Source organism: Sabethes cyaneus, chromosome 2 (assembly GCF_943734655.1).
Source record: "Sabethes cyaneus chromosome 2, idSabCyanKW18_F2, whole genome shotgun sequence".
Taxonomy (NCBI): Eukaryota; Metazoa; Arthropoda; class Insecta; order Diptera; family Culicidae; genus Sabethes; species Sabethes cyaneus.
Window position 1 is genome coordinate 135275952 of NC_071354.1, and position 23648 is coordinate 135299599.

The window sequence follows — 23648 nt, forward strand, 5'->3', positions numbered from 1 at the left end:
GTAGGGACGAGGGAGGGGATCTTATCACAAACGAGCGCGAGGTGGTCGACAGGTGGAAGCAGTTCTTCAATGAACACCTCAACGGCGATATAGCAGCAGGAGACGCAATGGAAGTTAACCTCGGAGTATCTACAAACGACAACAGCGTACCGGCTCCCGATCTCGAAGAGATCCGACGAGAAATCGGTCTGTTGAAGAATAATAGAGCCGCCGGGAAGGATCGACTCCTGGCAGAACTCTTCAAAAATGGCCAAGAACCGCTAATTTTCGTGGATTTCAGAGCAGCATACCATACCGTTGAACGCGAACAGCTATGGCAGATAATGCACGAGTACGGTTTTCCGGACAAACTGACGCGGCTGATCAAAGCTACTCTGGAACGAGTGATGTGCTACGTGCGCGTTTCGGGGACACTCTCAAGCCCTTTCGAATCGCGCAGAGGGTTACGGCAAGGGGATGGGCTGTCCTGTATGTTATTCAATATCGCTATTGAAGGTGTGATCCGGCGAGCGGGCATTGAAACGAGGGGAACGATCTTCAGTAAGAGTAGCCAACTCCTAGCCTTTGCAGACGACCTCGACATCATTACTAAAAACCGTGGGACGGCGGAGGTAATCTACGCCAGACTAAAAACGGAGGTTAGGAGGATAGGGTTGCAAATTAATGCGTTGAAAACCAAATATATGGTAGGAAGAGGCTCCCGAGATAGTAACGTTTGACTCCCACGGACAGTGACTATTGACGACGATAAACTGGAAGTGGTTGATGAGTTCGTATATTTGGGATCTCTGGTCACCGCCGACAATAATACGAGTAAGGAGATCCAACGACGCATTCAAGCTGGAAATCGAGCCTACTTTTCCCTTCGCAAGACGTTTCGATCAAGGAGCATACGCCGCCGCACAAAGCTAACGATGTACAAAACGCTAATCAGACCGGTAGTCCTCTACGGACTTGAGACAGTAACTTTACTTACGGAAGACATACGACCCCTTGCCGTTCTCGAACGAAAGGTGTTGCTGACTATTTTTGGCGTAGTACAAACGGAAAGCAGAGAGTGGCGGAGACGTATGAACCACGAGCTACAGGCACTGCTTGGAGAGATTCCTATCGTACACCTGGCGAAAGTTGGGAGACTACGGTGGGCCGGTCACGTCGCAAGGATGCCGGACGACTGTGTAGTGAAATCGGTTCTCTTTAAGAACCCCACCGGCACCAGCAATAGAGGGGCTCAACGTGCTAGATGGCTCGACCAGGTTGAAGCCGACTTGCGTGTATCGTGTATCGAGAGTAGCCCAGGACCGAGTACAATGGAGAGGAATTCTTGATACGGCAAGAGCCACCCCGGCTCTCGGCTGAATAAGTAAGTAAGTAAAATGATTATTTTGATGTTGATGATGTTGATGATGATGATGAATTAGGAATCATACCACACAACAATTTAAAAATTAAAAATTTATATCATTATCTGCAATACTCGCTGATAAAAATATATAGGAAAGGAATTTTATACCTTTAGGGAGGTGAATCAGTATTTGTTATGAAAATCATTATCTTACGTGAAAGTTCTGACATTTGTGTTTAAAATAGATTATTTAAAAGAAATGTTTTCTTTTCACCCGGATAATCGAGTCTAAAATCCCCTTCTCGCTGATTGTCAGTCACAGCAGCACCTTCTTGGGGAACTTGGTGTGTGAAATAAGCTTCACCTCGAAGCACACTTGCTTCATGGGGGAGTAACTTAGGAAATGCCCTGCCAGTCGTTGGTGAGATAGGTCTTGTCGTCCATTAGGATAACAACACACTCGACTAGAGATTGAGAGCTGTGAGTTCGACTCTCAGCTTCATTAAGTCTATATTTTTGACCTAATATCAAGAATTTTCCTGAGTTTGTCTGAATCTACATTTTTCGCATACATTTATTCTTCCCCAACAGAAGATAATAATATCACTGTGAACTCGGCGCGCAAATAAAAGTTTTGTTCCATATTTAAGAGGCAATCTGAGCGATATTTTCCACATTCAAAACTTAGACATCTGCTCTAACGAGACAAAACTAGTACCGGTCACCCATGAACATAATTTTCGATTCTTCTCTCAATGTAAAAGCTCTGATACAGTCGTACTTCCAATTGCAACTGAACTTGGCTGATTCAAATTTCCAACATTTCTAATTGCAGCTAGTTAGTGCAGTACAGTTGACATGTCAGTACTGCAAACTTCTCTCTTGGACGATCTCTTCCAAATTAACCCCCCGTCTACCAATGAGTTCGTTCGTTCCCCCATGTAACCACCATTGCCACCAAATGCAATCAGACCGAATCGGTATTGTTACAACTCTCCAGGGTCAGAATTCAGCAAGTGGATAGTCCATCCATTGTAAGTCTCAAGTTTTTCTCACCAGCAGATCTCGGGGACAGTGCCCAACGTGAGTACCACTGGGCGAGTCATGTTTCATTAAAAATATAAACTTTCTCACCCGAAAACAAATAACAAAGTTTAATTGCGTTTAGCTCGGGTTCTGCTGCAGTAAAACTTTCTACTCAACTGGTCAGGCAGAGGAGGATGCTCCCAGTTGAGATGCACTAGATCCTGTTTTATTTCGATGAAAAGCAGTATGTCTCTACTGCCAGCCTGCATTTTTTGTTCCTGCTACGGCCGGCGTTGCGTTTCGGTTCGAATCAGAGTCAAGCCAAGTTTGTTGTAGGTATTTTTTCACTGTTGCTTCCATTCAGCAACTAGCAGCAAACGTAACAATGAGACCTCTCAACGTACCAACTTTTCCTGTAAATAACAATCCCCCTTTCTCCAGCTTCACTGGAACAACCCAAAGGGAAGCGGGATTGATACACCTGGTAGTTTTGTTATAGTTTTCTCTTGATCTAAATAGTTGCAATCGAAGATAAAATATAAAAATAGGAATATATTATAGTTCAAAATAAAATATTAGTGAATTAGTAGGTTGAACATATTTTTGAATTGGGAATCCCGTTATTCAGCATTTGGATAGAGTGTCAAACTATAATAACGAAACTCTTTTGAGTAAACACTAAAAAGTTTACCGAGATCCCAATAAGTTTGCATGCCTAAGAGACCAAATGTTCATGTATTTAGTGAAAGACTTCGAAATTATTAATACAATCCTGAAACCAGCAGCCAGTTTAATACAAAATTTATTCCACATTTCCCATGCACTCGAAAGAAAGATAAAATTGTTCTCTCTTGTGCCACTTCGTCTTCCAGGCTAACGGGAGTAGACCTCTCACCTCGATTTCACCGGGATATAAATAAAATTGTTGACGACATTTAAATGTACAAAATTTTAAATTGTGCTTAAAACAAGCACTCCGAATTAGTTTTCCTATATTTCCAGACTCGCTCGTTTATGCTCTATCCTGAGCAGAGTAAGGTAGCTCAGCTAACCGACCAACCAGGCGGCGAGGATGGTTGGAAAATCCGACAGCAGATTTGTTGTCATTTTCGGTGAATTTCAATGAGCCGGAAGTAAATTAAATGTGATTCCTCGTCCCTTTACTTCGGGCACTAGACTGACTGTGGAGAAAAGCGGCAAGCCCTCTTATTCGGGAAAAGTTGGTCTTCGTTGCAAGGTTTCGCCGCAAATCCGTGGTCTCCAACGCTACCGCCGAAAAGTTGCAAATATTGATGAAGGCATTGCTAATAGAATTAAATGTTTGCGCTCTTCAGCTGGTGCTGCCGCGCCGACGGCAGGCTACGAAATTTCGAAGGATAAACAAATTTGTAACGATTTTGCAGAAGGCGAAGTCCCGCACTAGTTCGGCTTCGTTTTGTAGACGAAGATGAAAGGGAAGGCAAAATTTATTCATCAGCGTGTTTGTGGAATTTCGCTACGAAATTTATTTGCTGAGAGAAGCCAGAATCTCCAGAGTACGAAAGTATGGGTTGCCCGAATCAATGTGGTGTAATTGAAATATTAATTATATTTCATTGCCAGTAGCGGGGGCAGAAGGGCCATAGGGTGGTACTTTTTCAGCACTAGAGGTCGTCATAGATTGACATCATTAATGGTGTTTCACGGAAATAAATGTTATATATTTTTTGCATTGATCATATCAGTCTTATACATTTTAATAGTAATAATAAAAAATGAAATTAATCGGTCCAGTCAAACTTATTTCTGGAGAATGGTAGCAAAGATGCCCCACTGATAATGACATGCATGTCACTGTAAAGCTGATATTTATTTTTGTTTCACACACAAAGCATTCCTTGCACGATGACGATAGCGACGATGCTTGGATGTAATACAACCGACTCACCAAACAAACTGACGAAATGCTCACACGTCTAACACTGCAAATGTTTGCATAGAAAGAACGTACATTGCATAAATTTTCATTTTGTTGTAATATCAAACATTCAATTTCAATCTATTTTAATACATGAAATTCGTTTCCACCCCATTTCGTAGAAGGCAGATCGGCTGCGAAATAGGTTGGATGGTTTAAAACGCAGGAATTTAATACATTCGAACGCAGGGTCTTTCCTGCACCGGACTCGTCTCTATCTATTTTACGTGCGATCGACACTCGACAGAAGCATGCACTCTAAGTAACCGGCCATACACCTACACATGTACGCCGCACAGGCTCGCTTGGCGAATGATGATACTGCGGATGGAGACTGAATTTAGTTTTGGATAAAGGGTGTTACGAATAAAATTTGGTCGACTTCAAGGATCTGTTATATGATCCTTTCGGTTGAGAATAGTACCGTCGATATGATAATCAAAGATAATCAGATATGTATAACGATTAAAGGGCATAACGTTGCATTTTACGATACTGATAAGGAGTTTTTTAGTTAACGAACATGTTTAGCAACATTTGGATATTTGCAAATTGTGGCAGTCCTCGATACAGCATATCATTACGTAGATTTTCAAATCATTAGAGTAAATAAGTTCGCATTTCTAATCAAGCGAAAATGAAACATCGTTAAAGAAAATGACGAACAAAACTGGTCCCAAATTGCTCCCCTGTGGAACACCAAACATATTAAAAAATGGTGAAGGGAAGCATTGGTCGTACTTGACATGCAGCGTTCTTCCAGTTAGATAGGATGGAAACCAATTCAATCTGCTTCATGCTCCCGTTCGCAACAATTTACGAAAAAATACTTCATGGTCGAAAGCCGCTTTTAGATCCGTTTAGAAGTTGTGAGTCACAACGAACATTTCATTTTCTGTGCAACCGTTTCCTCTCCCTTCAAACGATGCCTAAATACTGTTTTCTCTTACGACCACTCATCTTGCGCAGAAGGAGCTCCACTATAAGCAGAGCTAATCTTTTCTTCGTACACTGGAGACACGATTTTTGTTGGAGTACAAGCGGAAAGCGAAGAGTGGTATAGGCGTATGAATTACGAGTTACAGGCACTACTTAGAGAGATTCCCATCGTACACCTGTCGAACGTTGAGAGACTACGGTGGCCCGGCCACGTCGCAAGTATGCCGGACGACCGTGCAGTGAAAACCGTTCTCTTCAAGAACCCCCGGCACCAAGAATAAAGGGGCCCAACGTGCTAGATGGGTCGACCAGGTTGAAACCGACTTGCGTGTGGCGACGTGCTCAACGAATTGGTGACTAATAGTCCAGGACCGAGCACAATAGAGAGAAATTGTTTATACAGCACGAGTCACCCTGGTTCCATGATGTTAGAAGTAAGTGAACTGAAACTTCGAATTACAACGATAAATAAAACATGACAACCGAATCACGAACGCGGAAGCTGACGACGCTGATGTTGGCGGAGTACGATTGGATGGTTATGGATCAAGAGTAAATCAAGAATAAAATCATAAAATAGTTTTCTGAGCACCACGGTAATATTTTCAAATATATCGATCTGTCAAAGTTCGCTAAGAAATACCTGATTTGGCAGGTTATCCGTGTCTGTGGATTGGAACCGACATTTTCATTACAACCAGAACCAACCACCAGGAAATTTAATTGAACTAGTGTGTCTTGCTATAGCAACAGGATTGATCCGTGCTGTTTTGGCCAGATACGGCATCCTTTTATTACGAAAAAAATGCCATGGAATGATATGTGGTATGTCGCCAAAAATGTTCCATTGTTCCGTCCAATCGTGCAATATTTGACCAACGTTATTCGAAACTTGAATGGACTGAAACATAGTTGGAAACGAGAAGTAGCTTAGAGAATCCGGTATTTTGCGGCGAATAAAGTGGATGAAGTAGCTATACGCAAAGGTCTGGAACGCTAAAACGAAAGGTCTGGAAATTCGAATGGGGTCATTTGGAAACATAGCTGAATATGTTTTCTGTATTTTTAATAGAAGATTTAATCAATTTTCCCTTGCTTGCTTGCTTGCTACCCTTGATTCTTGCTGACCAAATTTTGATTTTAACACCCTTTGTTTTCAATTTTTGTGAAGTTTAATTCCATTTGTACGATATGTATCTGAACGGGGAAACTGAAAGCAAATGTCTTAATTTCAATTTGATAACCCTAAAATTTTTCAAATATTAGTATAGATTGCATAAAAAATAAACACTGGTTTTCAAGCACGCATTTTTTACGCAAACAAGTCTTGTTTTTCCCGTAAAATACTGTTACGCCCGAATCTCTTCAGTAAGCAAAGCTGGATTATAACCCTCACCTACTCTATGACACGTCCGGCTTACGTTCTGAATGTCAAAAATGTCTTCCACGCATGGCATCCGCTCGGTACGGTTGCTGCTGTTACGAACACGCCTCTCAATGTATGTTATGCATTTTCCTCGCCCGCCGGACACTGACTTTTGCAAACGAAACCAATCCGGTCGATCCGGTCGGAGCAGCCCCATCAGGCATAGCATATTTTCCTTCAATTCGTCACAGCCAGACCATTCCGAGTCAATGACGTTTAACAAAAATGTTGAACATGAATTTATAGCACTCGAAGTAGCGCAAAACTCGTTTGGGAAAATTGCTCGGCACTCGGAGTGTGTTTGGTCTGAAGCAGTTAGCCGGACAACAATCGGACACACTCTATTTGTCAAGGGCAAATATTGGATGTCATTCGTTTGACTTTCGATGGTACCGGCAGGCATCGAAGTGATGGCGACGACGGTGGACGACGACAATGACCCGGCAGACGCCACCATATACGTATACAAATGGTCCTGGCATAGTCGAATTGCGTTCGATGGCTGTCGCTTCGTATCAGCAATACAGCGCCGCCGCTCAAAGGTGCCGATAGTTGTTTGATGTAACTGAAGTCATATTGTTGGGTGTAATCGAGTGGTTGAAATTTGGTGTTATTATTTCTGTTGGACAAATATTTCTGGATAAGATGCGCTTTACTGAAGGTAACGAATTTTAGCTGTACCAAGCTGAAAGGCTGACCATTAGTTAGTTTGGCTGTTATCGTTATGGTCAGTCGGTACCTATAAGCTCTTATGCAAGACTAAATGCTTTGCCTTTGTGACCATTTCCGTTCCAAAGTATTATTAGGGATTCGAACAAAATTCAACATTACTCATAAAGTTAAGGTAAATTGGCCAATATATTCGCAGCAAAGCGTAGCACTTTAACTGTTTAACAGCTATTTAATGTGAATAAATTGTTCGAAACTCACCACCTCTACTGGCCACTACAGAGAAATCGTGACCAATAATGTTCAGTCGGCGCCGTACACCGGCTGACCCCTTCCTCGGTCAATACTTGTGCTATGTGATATGATGCCATTCATTGCTTTCTCAATTGTTTTCGAAGAAATGGGATAAAAATAGCGGTAAAACGAAATATAGAAAGTAATTAAGGAATGGGACGTGATGATTTTCCGAGCTCGAGTGCGCTGTTCAATTCAAAGCATCGATTTTTAAGCTCGGAACGTCGTCTGCTTGCTTATAAGAAGGATTGGGGCCAGTTGAATGTTCTTGTTGTCTGTGGGATTATCTGATCGTTTTCTCATTCCGATCGTTATTTAGGAGATTGGACCATCAGGAGACAGCAGTTAATGATACGATATATAAAAAGGATAGGTAATTAAAAACGAAAAGCGCTAGTCTCGTGATGCGTCTTTTGCACGAAAGCAGTTTGGTTTCGCTTCGTCGAGGCAAAAATAAGAAACCACACTGATGTTTAATTAGCGTGAGTGAAAGTGTCAGAGAATAGTCTCCAAACAACAAAACAAAGACTAATTCGAACATAACAGCGGAAAACAGCGAGCGCCTTTCGAGTGTTTAATTTAGTTGTAGTTGCTGTTCTATTTTTTTCATTAAAAAATTTCACAGAAATGTATGTATATAGCAAAAGAGTAATAATAAACATCGACACATAAACAATGAACGATTGGACGACGACGCGTAACAGAAAAAATAAGTAAATAAAAAATATACAATATGTATAGTACGTGGAAAAACACTGCTCTATTGTAGCTATTATTAAATATACATATGTATATACGAGAAAAGGGTGCAGAAGACTAGCTTAAACTGACCGTATTGAGTAGGAAAATATGCACTTACCGACACCCGGGTAGGGTTGGATGCCAGGATAGGCTGCGTGCGGTAGGGCGGCATCCCCATTTGGAAGTCCTTGAGCTGGTATCGACAGATGTAGCGCATCTATGTAAATAGCTGAATCAATACATTACTGTGATTTTGAGGAAGTAAAGAAATGGCTAGGCAACGGCAGTTCAACGGGAACTGGAGATTACTTACGCCCTGGGTAGGTTTGAGGAATTCCATTCGTGTAAACCGCTGCCTCGGAACCGGCTGGCTGACCGTTGGGGGTTTGTGCTGCCATGTTGAATGTTGGCATCGTTGGTGATGGTAGCGATGGGATGGTACCGTTCACGGGTTGTCCAGAACCTGGTGGACGTGAAGAAACGTGACAATCAGTGGTCGCCGATGGTTCACATGGAACTGCCAGCTGGTACCCACCGTTTAACGCATGAGGTATTTGTGTTGCGAGGGCAGCCATGGGGTTGATGTAGGTTCCTTGTGCGGTGGCCGCGGCCATCAGTGCTGCTTGTTGTTGTTGTGCGTAGGCACCGTACGGTCCGAACTGGTTGAAGACGAACGGGGAAAGCAGGTTCATATGACCGGCCATTTGCTGCATACGACGGAGTTGCCTCTCTTTCTCGGTGTCCGCAAACTTCACCACTAAGCTAGAGGACGCTCCCTGCGAAGAGGAATGGAAACAAAAAAATAGGCGTGTTAATTTCATAAATCATCCATGGTGGTCGGATTTTAATTCGGTTGTATAAATCATCGTCTGTTTAAGTGCGGCTAAACATTGCAACAAAATTTATGTGCCCGATTGTGGCACAGAATTGTGTAACAACAAAGAAAGTCATAATAGAAAAATGCGAACCACTTCAGCTGGCTAGGTGTGTATTTATTTTTCTAGAAAAGATTAATAGTGTGTCATGACAGACGATACGTTTGACGATGATTACGAATTAACGTTTATGACTTTTATGGCAGACATGTTCACTTTCATAATGTTCTCATCGTTTAACGGTGGGGCGCAGTAAAAACTGGCAACATGAAGGTAAATTCTAGCTAAGTGCACAAAAATATATCTTTCAGGGACATATTACGCTCCGCTATTCGCTGGATTTTCCTAAAATGGTTGAGGTTTTCAATGGCCATAACGAAAATCAATCAGTTTTAGGTATAGTAATTATTTATTTATCATTATTTATTATTTATTTATTATTATTTATTTATTTATTTATTAAGTACTTTGGTTTTTATTTATAAGGAAATAGTTCATTTGATAAGGATATTTGTTTAAGGCGAACCAGCCGCAGGCTGAAAACGTCTCAAATATAGAATAAAAAAAGGATAGTTTTCAAAATAATGAATATCCCATATTCAGCTTGTGCTCGGCTAATTTAATCTAAATGTAGTAAGTACTAAATTAGATACAATAAATTATATAATTATATGTGCATCGGTAGTGCCTCAAATACTTGTAGGCATAAAATAAATACTCTTATACAGCAACTCCTATTCTACTTCCTAGGAAAGGATACTACTGCAAGGTGGAACATTGACTCCTCATTTTAGTGAGCGTGTGCAGTCTAGGTGAATTATGAAACGTGTTGTTTCGGTACTAAAGTCAAGCGGGAAGCTCCATTGCGGAACTCGGTAGTGAGGCCCTTGTAAGCCAACTTACCAAAACCAAACTGTTAAATAAACATTCAAGCAAATACGAATCGGAATAGTCACCAGCGACCGAAGCGATGAAATTCTCATTACTTGGGAGAGGTTTTGCTTTACTTTGCAAGGCGGCGAAACAAGATCGACGAACTCAGTATTTGGAATTGCGGATCACTGAAATTCATCGGTAGCGACCGACCGACCCTATAAATTCGGCATCATAACTCTGGGGGAAGTTTGTTATGTCCGGTTATGAGGGTAGACTGGACGATGAGGACAAACCGTTCTACGCGAGGCTGGAGGTAACGTACGAAAGTTCATCAAGATCATCGTCGGAGATATGATCGCCCTGGTCGGTAGGGAAGAAATGTATAGACCGGTTACAGGACCACGTAGCCTGCACACAGACTAGAGCGAGGATGGCCAATAATGTATAAACTTTGCAGCTTCTCGAGGCCCGGTGATGCGAAGCTCCTTTTTCCCACAACGGATCACCTAACCTACGTACAATAAACCAGATTGAACACGTTCTCATAGACGACCGGTTCTTCGCTAACGTCGTGAACACACGTTCCCTGAAAAAGCAAAGCCAAGCCATAGGTATAATCGTCCTTAAGAACTTGACCCTTCTTTATTGACAGACTTCGCAGCAGATTACACAGGTCTGCATCAAAAAAACTGCATAGGATTTTTCAACTGATTCCTATAGATTTTTGTCCACTGAATTCAGAAAAAATAATAAAAAATGTCCATCACGTCACGTTTTCACGTAATACTTGTTGAATAATCTTAAAAGTTGGTTTTAGACATAAAGCAGCAGAAATATCCCGGATGTAAATTACATTAAAAAAATTGATTTTTACATCAGAATTGTATTTATTAATGTAAACCCTTCCATGTTTTGGAAGAAAACCATATACGATGGAGAAACTATGGAGAATATTATTTTAAAGTAAATTTGGTGCGCTCAAATACACCCACTTGCGCTCAGTCGGCTGTACTGCCTTATAGAAGCAAATTTGATAAAAGTGATGTATGAAACATTTGTAGAACTGAATGCAATCTACAATCTTTCTGAATTGAGTACTCCATTACTTTTGTATTTACGTGGTAATAGTATTGCAACTTTATCCTTAGCTCAAACAAACGTTCTATTTATATAACAAGGCTTAAAGGCCGTCTTTATTATAAATGGAAAAAATAATGCACAACTCTATTCAACAAAATTGTAGATTATTTTCAGCTCCACACATGCTTCTTACATATCTTTTACAGATTTTGCTTCTGTGAGTCACAGTTTAATTTGCGTAAGTGAGCGTACCTGAGTACATTAACCCAGCATTGAAGGGCAAAAAAAGAGTATAGATAAAAATTTCAGTCCAGTAGTATTTTTCCTGTATTTATTAAGTAAAAATTTACTGAAATAACAGAAAAAGATCTTATTTAGGTTTTTTAATACGAATCTGTGATAATAATTTTTCCATCTAGTTTGTGACTTTTCCTTATAAGAAGCATAATTTGCAAAAAATCTGTACGTGATAGAGAAAAACGGAAATCAGTTTTGGATTCAGCACCCCAAAAAACATATGATTCACCTAAAATATCTCATGCATCTGAAATTTTTTTTATTTTTGCAGACCTGTGTTATTAGAGTACAGGAAAACTACGGGGCTAGTGTAAAGATTCTATTGACTCAATAGCGGTACTGCCCAGTCGAGATTCACGATGACTGACTTGTTAGACCAGCATCGTACCCGGAGCTAATTGAGCGGGTATACATATGTTCCCTACGGGGTGCGAGTATTGTCTCTGACCATTACCTAGTAGCAGTGCGCTAAAAACTTTCAACCATATACCTACTTGACATGTCAAAACCGTTTTCCTCGGCAGAGCATTCACAGCTAGATAACCCGCAATCTGCCGAGAACTACACGTAAATACTAGATGAGGCACTGCCTTCTTCCGAGGAGTTAGGAGCTTCAAAGGTCGAAGACGTTTGGGGCCGAATACGTCCGGTGCGTCCATCGGAGGGACATCACATCGGAGAGCACTAGGTAAAGAGCCCCGGAGTATACAAAATGAAACCAACCAATGATGGGGAATACCAACAAGTGGTGAAGAGAAAAAAAAATTCTTGGAAAAATTATATGAAGATTGTCACTAGGGAGAACTTGGCCAAATACCGACGATCAAGGAACCAGTTGACCATGATGCTGAAGACTAAAAAGTGCCAGAAGGAGAACAGAGATTGTGAAGAGTTAGAACAACTATTCCGAGCTAATGACACGTACTAATTTTACGGGAAGCTGTACCAATCTCGTAAGGGCTACACACCGAAACCTGATGTATGTAGCGAGTAGGGAGGAATACTAATCACAGACAAGCCACAGAAGAAGGCGGAACGGAAGTTAACTTAACTGTAACTGACTTATTTTCAAGATCTGGGAAGCGGACAATCTGCCGGAATAGTGGAAGGAAGTAGTTGTTTGTCCCATCTACAAAGCACCCTCCCATATCCGGTAACCCCGATTGTCACCGATAGTACAAGGGAAGCGGGTTTCATGGGAACTAGCACTACCAAAGAACAAATTTTTACCATTTGGCAGGTCTACCAGAAATGCCGGGAGTTCAACGTGTCCACGCATCATATTTTTGTTAATTACAAAGCTTGATACAGTCGATCGAGACCAGCTATGGCAGATAATGCACGAACACGATTTCCCGACGAACTCACTGAACTAATCAGAGGAACATTAGCTTGAGTGATGTGACGATGGTTGAGACAAGGTGACGGCTTATCCAGCATGATTTTTAATATTGATTTGAAGGAGGTGATCAAATAACCAGAGACTTTGCGACGACGGAGACAAACTACGCGAGACTCAGCCACGTAGCCAGGAGGGGTGCCCTGGGGGCCTTGGCCCCCCCCGAAATGTTTTGGCTTACATTTTTCAAAAAAATTTCAATGCAGAATAACAATACACCAAGCTAAAACTGTAGCACAAGTATATTTTTTATGAGTGCGCCTTTGAATAACAATATAACCGACATCGTTTTGTATCTCTCATAGTCTGTGAAAATTCTCAACTATGTAGCTCTCCGTTACTTGGAACATTCGGCATGGACAAAGGCGACGAAATATGGGCATGGAATGGAGACTTGGTACCTGGAACTGCAGATCGTTAAATTTCGTTGGTGGCGATAGAGTGCTGCTCGATTAGTTAGGACCCCGAAAGTTTGGCATCTGGAACTGCAGCGGAGATATGTCGCAAAGGCGAGAAGGTGTGGAGGATCCGTGGCAGTAAAGCCCAAATTTTTCAGAGTGGTGGAGCGACCAACGAGCTGGGAACGGGCTTCGTAGTGTTGGGCAAAATGCAGAATCGCATAAAGGACTGGAAAACGATCAACGAGAGAATGTGCGTGTTGAGGATAAAACGCCGTTTCTTCAATTAAACTATCATTAACGTACACGAAGGTATACTCGACGACGAGAAGGAAGCGTTCTATGCGCAGCTGAAGGCAACGTACGACAGCTGCTCATGATAGGACATCAAGATCATCATCGGGGTTATGAACACCCAGGTCGGCAGGGAAGCAATGTATAGACCTGTGATCGGGCCCCATAGCCTGCACACCGACGCAAACGACAACAGCCAGCGATGCATCAACTTTGCAGTTCCCGAGCATTTTCGTTTCCCACAAATATATCCACAAAGCCACCTGGAGATCACCTGACCAACGAACTTCTAACCAAATCGACCATATTCTCATCGAGGGCCGGTTTTTCTCGAACATCACCAACGTATGCTCCCTATCGTCTCGGACCATTACCTAGTAGCAGTACATGTGCGTTTAAAATTCGGTTTATATCTCGCGACAAAACCGCTCTTCTCGGTTAAACATTCGGCAGTTAAACAACCCGCCAGTTGCCGAAAACTACGTGCGTACTGGATGAAGCGCTGCCTTTTTCTGTGGAGCTAGATGCTTCAACCCTCGAAAACGGATGGAGTATGATACGCTCGTGCATACATCGAGTGCACGAAATGATTGGTTTGACGTGGAATGCCAACAAGCGATAGAATTGAAGGAAAAAAGAGCTTGGGAATACTATCCAATCATATCCACGAGAGAGAATTTGGCCAAGAATCGACAAGCGCGGAATGAGTTGACCATGATCCTGAGGAAAAAGCGCCAGAAGGAGGACAGAGCTGGAACAACTATTCTGGGTTAATGACGCGCGCACGTTTTACGAAGAGATAAACCAAACTCGTAAGGGCTACACACCTCCCAAGCAACACAGCTTGTTATCGAATAGTATAATATTACATATATCAGAACTTCTCTATTACCTGAAAAGCGCAAAAAACTTAAGTCTAATGAAACAAGAATTGAAAGAAGTATGTATCAGGTTATTTCATACCAATTTAAAACGTTATTATAGCATAAGCTACAACTTGTTCTTCCAGTAGTTTAAATTTAGTAATGGTGACGTAATAAAAACTTCGTGTTGACATGTTGACAAAACAAACATTATACATTAGATATGAGCTGTCAAATAAATTCATGTTATCCCAAAACATCTCAAAACCTTAATAATAACGACATATGTTTTCAAAGTACGTTTATAGTACGCTTAAGCGACTAATTTCCACGAATATTATTTTCTAACTTGTTTTGTGTGTTACTTGGGCTAAACCTGACATGTGTAGGGACGAGGGAGGGGATCTAATCACAAACGAGCGCGAGGTGTTCGATAGGTGGAGCAGTATTTCGATGAGCATCGCAACGGCGATATAGCAATAGGAGACGCAACGGAAGTTAACCTCGGAGTGCCTACAAACGACAACAGCGTGCCGGCTCCCGATCTCGAAGAGATCCGGCGAGAAATCCGTGTGCTGAAGAATAAGATTATCGGTCTGATTAGCGCTTTGTACATCGTCTGCTTTGTGCGGTGTATGCTCCTTGATCGAAGCGTCTTGCGGAGGGAAAAGTAGGTTCGATGCGAGAGTGCCAGAAGCTATGAAGTTTTTAAAAATCCTGTAAAACATTTTTCTCACCAGCAAACTAATTAGCATAAATCATATTGTACGCAAACTTATGAAAACCATTAGAAAGTTACTTGTGTTACATGAATACTTAGTTAAACAAATTAATTAATTAATTCGAAAGAACATTCTGTAACATAAGCATTAAATATATTTCTTAAACAAAAGGTTTTCTGCATACTAACTTGGCCTCCCTCCAGAGGTGAGTGAACCTCTTAAGTTTAAAACTTCTCTAATAAAAAAATGACTTGCCCCCCCCCCCCCCCCCCCGAACGACAATCCTGGCTACGTCACTGGCGAGACTGAAAGGGGCTGTAAGGAGGAATGGGCTAAAAATAAATGCGACGAATACGAAAACATGAAATTCATGACTTTCGTGATATGAAAGGTAGAAGCTCAAAGCAGACGAATGTGTGCCTTCTACGGACGGCAATCGCTGAGGGCGACGAATTAGAAATGGTGGATTATCTCGTACAACAACACAAGTGCGAAGATCCAGCGGCTCGCTTTGTCCCTCGTAAAGCACAAGTATCAACGATCTCTTCATTTTCAGTTGATTACATTGTTAGGGAAAATATCTCAATGAGTACGGACTGCATTCAACATTGCCGTCAAGACAACCGCCATTACAGAGGAGTTTATTGAATCAATAACAGCTCAATTTGCCATGCCGACTAACCAGGCAAGCTGTCCGGACACAATGGAATTATTATATCATGCAATTTATCGTCATTAATATTCTCTTTCCACGCCTTTGATATTCGAGACACCTTTCAAAAGGAGTCACTTCCGTTTCCTTCGTCGTTCTCCACAAGGTGACTTCATTATTTACCGAAGGAGGACGCACGGAGGTTGCGTGTTGCTTGCGTGTGGCCGGAAATCGTCATCGTTAATAATGCTCTTGTTGCGAGTATGTTGAAAGTCACATTTTTCCTATGTAAGAAACAATGCCCTCTTGTGGTGCGCGTTGCTTACGAGTGTCATTTCCTATATCGATTGTCACTTGAATCATTGGCGATGGGGTCCTTAAGAAGCTCATCATGCTGGTAGTTTTTTATGTAGGCGTTCTCAATTATGTTGGATCATCATCATGCTAAGATTAGTCAGGTGTGCGTTTCAGGCTAACAACGATGTTTCGATGGGGAATAAAACCGACTACATGACAGTGGAAAAACTTTGCTACACGCAACAGTTTTGAAAGTTATTTTTTGCTTCACGTCAGTTGGCAGCACACACAATCAGTCAAAATTCGTCGAGAGTAGTTTTGTTGTCGTTGAAATCGAAGCTAAATTCGGCACTAGAAAGGATGGAAAAAAACATTTCCGCTTGGCGGCCGCTGGAATTACTGGTTTTATAGTCGTAGTTTGCCTCCCCTTTTTTCGGTGATGGTTTGCCTTCTACTTTTATGCTTTACCCTTTTGACGACAGCTAGGAATGGGCAGAAGCAACACGTTATAGTTGAGCGCTACAAGTGCCACCAGAGCTAATGGTCTGGTTCTTCCAGTTTTGGTTTCGACTAGCAAGCGCGCTGTCCCTGAGCATATTTATGTGCGGGCATGTTTCGTTTAGTTTTCTCTTGTATGCCGAGCGAAACACGAACAAGCGAATGCAAAGCACTGACTGCTCCGCGGGGATGGGATTCCGTGCCAGGTTGCAAAAATGTACGGGCAACAGGTGGACTGCTAATGGATGTTATAAAGCCATTTTGGTGTCTGCTTTCGGTGTAGTTTTTTCGGTTGATTGCTTTTTATCGTTTTCGGGAAAGAGCGAGCCAATTAGGATAATTTGGACGTATTAAGAGAGCTAGTGTTCGCTATGCTAAGATCAATATTTAATTTTAGGTATTTCAGTTTCTTTGCCATTTTAATAAATATAAAATACAGGTTATCCTATAACAATTTTGATTACGTAAAGAACTAAGCTGCTTCTGTGTAGTTTCTAATTTTGTGTAATTTTCCAAGCAGCGATTTGTTTAATACAAAATAAACATTATCGATATTGAGTCAAATGTTTGTGCAAACACTGTAGCCCAACAGTCAGGTTGTTTTTCGTTAGCAATTGACTCAGTTTCAGCTGCTATTCTTCCTTTTATTTTTGCATCTTCTACCTAGTATCACCGCAGCATCTACCAGTCTCGGCTCGATGCATTCATCTAGTTCAAACTAGTGCACAACCTATCTGGAAAAGGAAACTGGCTGTAATCTGTTTCTTGAATTATAAATGAACTTCTCAGATTTGATTTGAAATATTCAAAGGCGATATTAGATTTGTGGTTGCAGTACGGTACTATGCTGGGCGGCCGGCTGGTCGAGCTGTTGCAGTAGACTTCGTCGGCAATGGAGGAGCCCCAACTCTTTTGAAAAGGAAAATGTACCCAACTGTTGGCTGTAGACGGTTGAAACCAAGGCATTTGGAACGTGTGCGGTTGCAGTGCTTTTCCACAAACTATTTATCATTCAAGTGGAAAATGAAAGAAATGTGGCATGTAACCAGACGCGCATTGGTAAACCCGGAAGCATTGAAGCATGGAATGATTTCCGTTTATTGGGTGTCCTGCTCATCATCATCATCATCATCATCATCAGCATCATCACTCCCACCATCATTGTTGCCATCATCATCATCATCATCATCATCATATACATCGTCGCCAAAACATGCTTATTGTAGGTACTGCTGGGTGGTACAAAGGATATTTCCACTTGACTGGAATCGTAATACCGCACACCATCGTTGGTGCATTCGCGTCATCTTCCCTTCAGTATCAAAACCGCAAACGTGACTGAAGATGCCTCTCTTCGGTTCAACCTCGGAAGGATCTCTTGAACCTATTGCACCGAATCAGTGAAAACTTATTCAAGATTCTATTCAGGTCTATATGCACCTCTGCCGAAAGAGTAACTGATTGGTGGGCTGGAAAACTAATCAACGCGGTTATCGATTGGTAAACTAGAGCGAAACTCGTTTCCCGTGAATTTCCCGCCTGTTTGGGGGGAAGGCGCTGTCAACCCTGGGTTTGCCAAGTTTGACACAGGTTAACGATTGCTTTGGCACGTGTTTGATATACACCCTGCTTTGAATCGGGGATCAACTGGTGACCCATGTTCGCTATTCGACGATATTTTGTACAAATTGGTTTATGGGGAGGAAAAGTTTTGCGGATGGGATATTGATTCGTAAGTATACGTAGAAGCATTGTGGAAAGTGGTATTCAAGCAAGAAATTAATCACTTTTTGTTGCGGTGGTAGATTAGAAGACAATTCAAATAACTTAAATGAAAAGCAACAAATTGTTCATTATATAAATATGAAAGAAGTTTTGGGACTCTCGCTTTTAGATTCCATATGAACACTATTTAGATTCCATATGGAATGTGATTTTACGGAATGTATCTTTCCAACTAGTTTCAAAAGCAGAACACCAAACGTCATTTGGAAAATACTGTTCTAAAATATTCATAGACTATTCATGGTACAATAAATATACCTTAATCATAAGCAAATTACCTACTAGGGTGATTGATCGTGGTTCGGCCTATTCTCATTGTTTCACATAGCACCCATGGACTAATGCATGTATATCTACAAAATCACAATGTTTTTGAAAAAAAAATTAGAATGTTTGGGAAGAATAACTAAAGACGATTCTATTTCTTAATTTAGAAGAAACTTTGGAAGACCAGTTGATTTAGAATTTGATTTTTAATGACAGTCAAATTATGATCCTGGTTCGGCCTATGTTGATCGTGGTTCGGCCCATCGATGATCTTGGTTCGGCCTATTCCGACATAAAGTTTCCAAAACGAATGTTTTTATATATTAATCAATCAGAAATGGTATAAGCCTATTTTTGGTGCCTAATATAGTATCTTACTTCAATTTATCTACCTAGCAGTGTTAAATGAGCTTGTACATGGTCAATATTCTAACTACTTCGGGTTATATAAATTCAGACAATTTTTCACTTTCTTCGGAAGCATTACAAATAGTACAGATGTATTTTTGTTGCTAAATATAGTATCTTTTTTCACCTTATCTACCTAGCAGTGTTAATTAAGCTTGTACATAGACAATAATGTGGTTATTTCAGGTATTATTAATTTAGATATAGTTTTTAACAAGGTAGAACGCTAATCTAACAAGCCAGGCGTCGCATGTTGTAATATCGACTGGAAGAGGCTGTAAAACTCAATAGGATCGAAGCACTAGCCTCGCAATTGTCCTGTATTCTAACAGGTGCCTTCGAAGAAAGACAGAATTTACATTTAATTTTAGAATATTTTCCAATAGATCAATGAAAATAGCTGCTTATGAAATCACAACTGTGTTAACAAATAACACGTCATACACCGACGTTAGTCGTTGGTTTTTGACCTAATTCAGGGACAACAAATAATGCTAAAATCCTATCGTTGAAAGAATAGAAATTGACGAACCGAAATACTTTCAAAAAAAAAAATCAGAGGTAGAGCATACTTTTATTAAGAATTATTTATTATTTACGAGAGTCTTAGTAGAACTCGCGAAATATGGAAACGAATTTCCTTTAGTTCTACTACAATTTCTGCAGAAATTGGTCACGCTGATGAAGGTTGCAAGTCGTACGTAACCGAAAAACGCGTATAAGTGACGTAAGTCAAATTAGTAGAACTGAAAGGAATCCATTTCCAATTAGTTCGTAAAACTACTTTTATAATTTTTTTTTATATTAGAGTTCCCATAATCATAAAATTTTTGTGGAAATTTTTTTCCAGAATTTTTCTGGATTGGTGAGTAAATTTGCTTACATTAGTATGAAAAAATATTTATTTTTCAATACTTGGCTCAACAGCTATGAATTTTTAAAATCTGAGATGTACATACATGAAAATCGGAAAATTTCCATTTAAGTTTTCTAGGAAAACACGATACCATGAATTTTTTAAATAATGTTTTATGCACAAGCCCTGAAGCCGCGTATAAGGTTGCATAAAATTCTGAAACATTACAACCCAGTTTGTACGCTTCTTTGGTAAAAATACCCTCATATTTATTGTTATTCTTATTCTTATTCTTATTAATACCATCACAGCCACAATAAAGGATTCCTGGAAATAATTTTAATTATTTCTGATCATAGAAATATTTCAAACTATTTTCTTGTCTGTATTAACATTTGCAAAATATCAGAGATATATTGCGAATGTTTAATCGGCCAGGTCAACTGTGAAGTATTGCCGCAAAGACGATTATATGAAATGGATCTTGTTTGAACAAGTTATTCAAACATAGATGTATTTCAAAATCAACAGGGGAAGAAGAAACGGGGACGTCTCGTACCAACCGTTTCTGATTAATAGTAACTTTGTTTTCGTTGGGAGTATCTTTGCTAATAAAGGTTAAATGATACTCCGGACCCTCGGGAATGAACATTTAGCCTTTAGACCAAAAGCCCGGCTGCAATTAGCCAAGGTTATAGCGCCTTATTTCGCTCTCTGAAAATAGATTAAACCCTCGAACTACCAACCATTTTTTTTGTTAGGGGGGACTTAGACTACTTATTAGTTCACTTATTAGACTACCATATTAGTTCAAATTATTTCTTAAAAAACGCGGTATTGGGAGAAATTTAGCAGAAATAAAAAACTTTCACTCATCTGCATTATAACCCACTAGTGCAAATTAACTTCTGTTAAAAGATTCTGTCCACATCGATTAACCTCAGCCCTTGGCCGACAATACCCTTTGGATATTCGGAGTGGGTGTTATAAACGGTTCCAGCACATATACAATACACTTTTCCTGCATTAAAGCTCCGCTAATAGTTCCATTATAAATCACTCTAGTTGCTTAAGTTTCACCCGGTGAATTCATCACGGTTCGGCTTATTCAAGAACACTTTTACACAATATTGACTTAACTCTTACTACTTTATATACTTTTTCATGAAAAACTGTTCAATTCACATTATTTAAAACGAAAAATTCGCAACGTCAAATTTTTTCACGTCCGTTCGCGCGCGCGGTTTACTTCGATCTCTCAAAAAAATACCCTCATATTTATTGTTAAAAGAAAAACTCAATTTTAGGGAGATCACAATTTTGTTTCTGAAATGCATGAAATAATAAAATATGGAATAAAACACAACATTTAGATTTAACACAAGTGGTACGTGCAGCCAGAAATTGGTTAAAACGTAGGCGAAGCGCGGCGCCACTAGCGGTGATTTAGTGTAGCTGATAGGCCGAACCACGATCAACCACGATTGTAGGCCGAACTAAGATCAAAAAATTAAAATCGTATTTTCTCAATAAGTCGTAATCTCGCTTTTTGTTTGGAATAAAACGTTCCAATAATGCAAGAATATAGATGAATCTATGTTTTAAAATTGTTTTCAACCTATACTTCACAGACTGAAACACTTTCTAGGTGTTTAAAAAGACAGCTTTGATGGCGACATTGGAAGCCGCTTTTACATATGTTATAAATTTAATTATTTGAGCTAGTTACATTAATTTATATGGCAAATAAATGAAGGCAATGCATAGGAAAATATTATAAGCTGCTTATAAAATTATTTTTCCTTTAAATCTGTAAATATTCAATGAATTATCGATGATTAAGCTGATGGGCCGAACCAGGATCAGTTTTTGCATAGGCCGAACCACGATCAATAACCCTACAATGTATGAGCGTTAGAGAAATATGTTTTGTTGACAAGGCTGAATATTAATTTATCTTGACAGGAAACTAAAATTTTCACAATCACTGAAATCGACTCAATCATTTGTCCGCGAAACGCGTGAAGAAATGTTTTTTTTGGCAAAAAGTGGAACAAGAAAAATTTTTTGCACACAAAAGAATAATCAAGAAGCCAGATTTCATGAAGGATTAATTTCCTGAATAACATTCAACTCCAACTGATAGTTTTTTTGTCGTCGTTGTGTTTGATAAATAAAACATTCCCAAAGATATTTGTCACAGCTTCTGTAGTTGCCGATATTTCACAAGAATAAATCAGCGAGTGTTGTTATGTCAACGCACAGTGGTTCAAACAGCGAAATACGTGATCGTGTGTAATTGTGCCGAAACGTGAAGTTTTTCGCATGTAGTGTCTTTAGGAACATTTCTCGGTATAACAGGCCCCTTCTTGTGAGAGAAATCTTTGGGTGATTAATTCCCTTAAAAGTGAGATACGAAATTTATTTTCCCGTATATTCGAGATACAGGTGTGGTACTTTCGGCAAAGTTGTAGTAAATATTATTACAAACAACTTTGTCAAAGACACCATACTTGTATCTCTTCATGGAAATTATCTATTAAGCGTTATTCGTGGACAAACCCTTTAAAACAGTTTTTAATCCCCAACTTATTCTGGTCAATTTTTACGTGTTCATAGTGTTATAGAAAGTTGTTTATCTTGCTAAAATCAACGTTTCTGTAGAACATTATTATATGTTATTTTCCAAAGTTTCGGAGATTTTGAGCTTTTTTGGTGGAAAATAGCACTTCTTTGAGCTTAAATATTTCCCAAGGTGGCAAATGGTGGCAGATCAAACAACTCCTACCTAAAAGTACAACAAAAAACCTATAAAAGCAAGTGTCAACTGACTGTATCTGTTTGTATCCGAAAAAGTTATAGTTGTTTTAAAAATCCATCTCAGTCATGTTTACAGAACAATTAAACTGTACTTCGGATGCAATAAACGCCATTTTGTTTACGTTGACAATCTCTTTCTAACAAGTTAAGTTACCAGCAATTTTTTCGCCTATTTTCGAGTTGAAAATGAATGTAGACTTAAAATTGACGCAATTAATAAGAGAAAAGCTTCCAAATAACTAACTTAAGTCTATTTTGTTCAATTTTGCATTGCTCTCTCCTTCCGCATTTTTCCAAAACAACATTTGATGATGAGTTATCTCACCTACACCTTTATTTAACATAATTAACTATATATGACGTACTGCTTACTTAGTCATTCTGAGAAATGTCGGTCTTTCTTGACTGTTGTTGAAAGTTGGTCATTTGGATTTCAGCCATTCGTGATTCGACCATTTATGTTTCGGCCATTCGGTACCAGCCAGAGTGTGTTCTTTTGAAAAGACATCAATCGAAGGAATTAAACAAAATAGGCATAAGTAAGTTATTTGGAAGCTTTTCTCTTATTAATTGCGTTAAATAATTTTAAGTCTACATTCATTTTCGACTCGAAAATAGGCGAAAAAATGGCTGGTAACTTAACTTGTTAGAAAGAGATTGTCAACGTAAACAAAATGGCGTTTATTGCACCCGAAGTACAGTTTAATTGTTCTGTAAACATGACTGAGATGGGTTTTTAAAACAACTATAACTTTTTCGGATACAAACAGATACAGTCAGTTGACACTTGCTTTTATAGGTTTTTTGTTGTACTTTTAGGTAGGAGTTGTTTGATCTGCCACCATTTGCCACCTTGGGAAATAT

At 39.8% G+C, this 23648-nt stretch overlaps 1 protein-coding gene across 1 annotated transcript in view; it reads right to left on the minus strand.

Moving 5' to 3' along the window:
* Nucleotides 1–23648, minus strand: part of LOC128736040 (CUGBP Elav-like family member 4) — a 170177-nt gene that overhangs the window by 10643 nt on the left and 135886 nt on the right. The window contains exons 4-6 of the mRNA XM_053830523.1: nucleotides 8933–9173; nucleotides 8711–8860; nucleotides 8516–8626 (exon numbers count right to left, since the gene is read on the minus strand). Of these exons, the coding sequence (XP_053686498.1) occupies nucleotides 8516–8626; nucleotides 8711–8860; nucleotides 8933–9173 (502 nt within the window). The remainder of the gene's footprint in view (nucleotides 1–8515; nucleotides 8627–8710; nucleotides 8861–8932; nucleotides 9174–23648) is intronic.